The sequence below is a fragment of the Nicotiana sylvestris genome, chromosome 10 (genome assembly GCF_000393655.2).
Source record: "Nicotiana sylvestris chromosome 10, ASM39365v2, whole genome shotgun sequence".
NCBI lineage: Eukaryota > Viridiplantae > Streptophyta > Magnoliopsida > Solanales > Solanaceae > Nicotiana > Nicotiana sylvestris.
Window position 1 is genome coordinate 144447794 of NC_091066.1, and position 1628 is coordinate 144449421.

Below are 1628 nucleotides of genomic sequence, written 5' to 3' on the forward strand. Positions count from 1 at the left end.
GGCCTAAAATAAAGGGTAGCATATAATATATCGATATGGGGTCGGGTCAGAAATTAGAAATTTGGAGCCCCGATACAGATCACTGTTATGGGGCCCGCAAAGCGGTCACACAATTGAAGCTCAAAATTGGGAGATCTCGGGTTGGATCTTCGGCAGGTATGCGATCCGCAGCTGTTCTGCGGTCGCATAATGCGCCACAGAACCTCCCATCGCAAAACCTAAAGAATGATTATGCGGCAACTATGCGGCCTGCAAACCTATTATGCGATCACATAAATGGGTCGCATAGCTGGCCTCAAATATGCAAGTTTCTGCCTCATTTTGCGGCCGCATAATGGGCCGCAGAAACGCGCTCTTCTGAAAAATATTTTTCCTTAACTTTTTAATGCACAGATCAATCCAAAAAGTTCGAACAAAGAATTTTACAAATTTCTAACACATATTCCTAACTTGGCACTACGAGATTTCAGATTTTTGGGTAAATATTTTACGTGGCATTACAATTCACTTTCCCGATGTGATCCTTTACGAAAGTAGAACCCTCCTTAGGCACGTATTCACTACCGTTTTACGGCCCCTTGCCGTTTCTTTTGGACCCCTATCCATTATGGGACGACCCATTTCCATTGCCCTTGTATACATCGGGTATGCATTTCCCGTTGTCATTGCCATGATCTCTCATACCTCTCTCGGCGTTGCCTTCTTTGGACTTGGCAGGCTCCATCTTGAAGTCAATGAGCGACTCGGCTACCCTATGGCCTCGTCCACGTGGATACTTGAAGCCTTTTTAACTCCTGTGTTGCCCAATTTTGCAACCCATCCATGAAGTAGAAGACGGAATCTTCATGGGACATTTACATGATTTGCAGCATTAAGGTAGTGAACTCACGTACATACTCCCGAATTGTGGCCGTCTGTCGGAGCTCCCTTAATTTCTGCCTAGCCTCATACACCACATTCATCGGGTAGAATTGTTTTTTCAACTCCCTCTTGAACTTTTCCCACGTCTTGATCTTGCATAGCCCTTTTTTCCATGTTGGCACACTTCCGATGCCACCCCAGTACGACACCTCGGTCAAGTACATTGAGGCGTTGCGCACCTTAACAACATCGTCATCCTCCTTGACTATCTCAAAGTACTTGTCCATCCTCCAAAGTAAGTCGTCCACCTCGTGTGCGTCCCGTGAACCGCCATAGTCCTTTCGCTTAGGGACCTTCACATTTATCCCTTTTGCAAGTACTATGCCCTTGGTAATTCCGGCCATGATTCCCTACAAAGCTTCCTTCTAGCAATCTCTTGTATTTGTTCTAACATTCCTTTAGTCATAACCTTTGCTCTGATACCATGTTGTCACGTCCTTAGTCTTGAACTAAGCACACATGTGGCCTTGACAACTGGCTCACGATCTTGAACAACTTGCTCACGTTCTTGCTATGCCAAGTCAGTCATACTACACTCAAGATTGCTAAGAAAATGTTAGAACACAGGAGAATTGCCAAAGGAAGCTTTTATATTAGAGAGAACTTGATTGTTTTTCTTGAAGAGTTACAAATGAATGTCTCTTATTTATACTAATCTCCTAGGAGCTAGTATATAAATATTAGTTGTTACAGTCCTTAATATTTAC

The 1628-nt window shown here is 43.8% G+C and overlaps 1 protein-coding gene across 1 annotated transcript; it reads right to left on the reverse strand.

Annotated features, from left to right (window-relative positions):
• Positions 1 to 854: 854 nt before the first annotated feature.
• Positions 855 to 1265, reverse strand: LOC138880067 (uncharacterized). The gene has a single exon (XM_070159721.1). The coding sequence runs from the start codon at positions 1263 to 1265 to the stop codon at positions 855 to 857; it is 411 nt and encodes a 136-aa protein (XP_070015822.1).
• Positions 1266 to 1628: the final 363 nt, after the last annotated feature.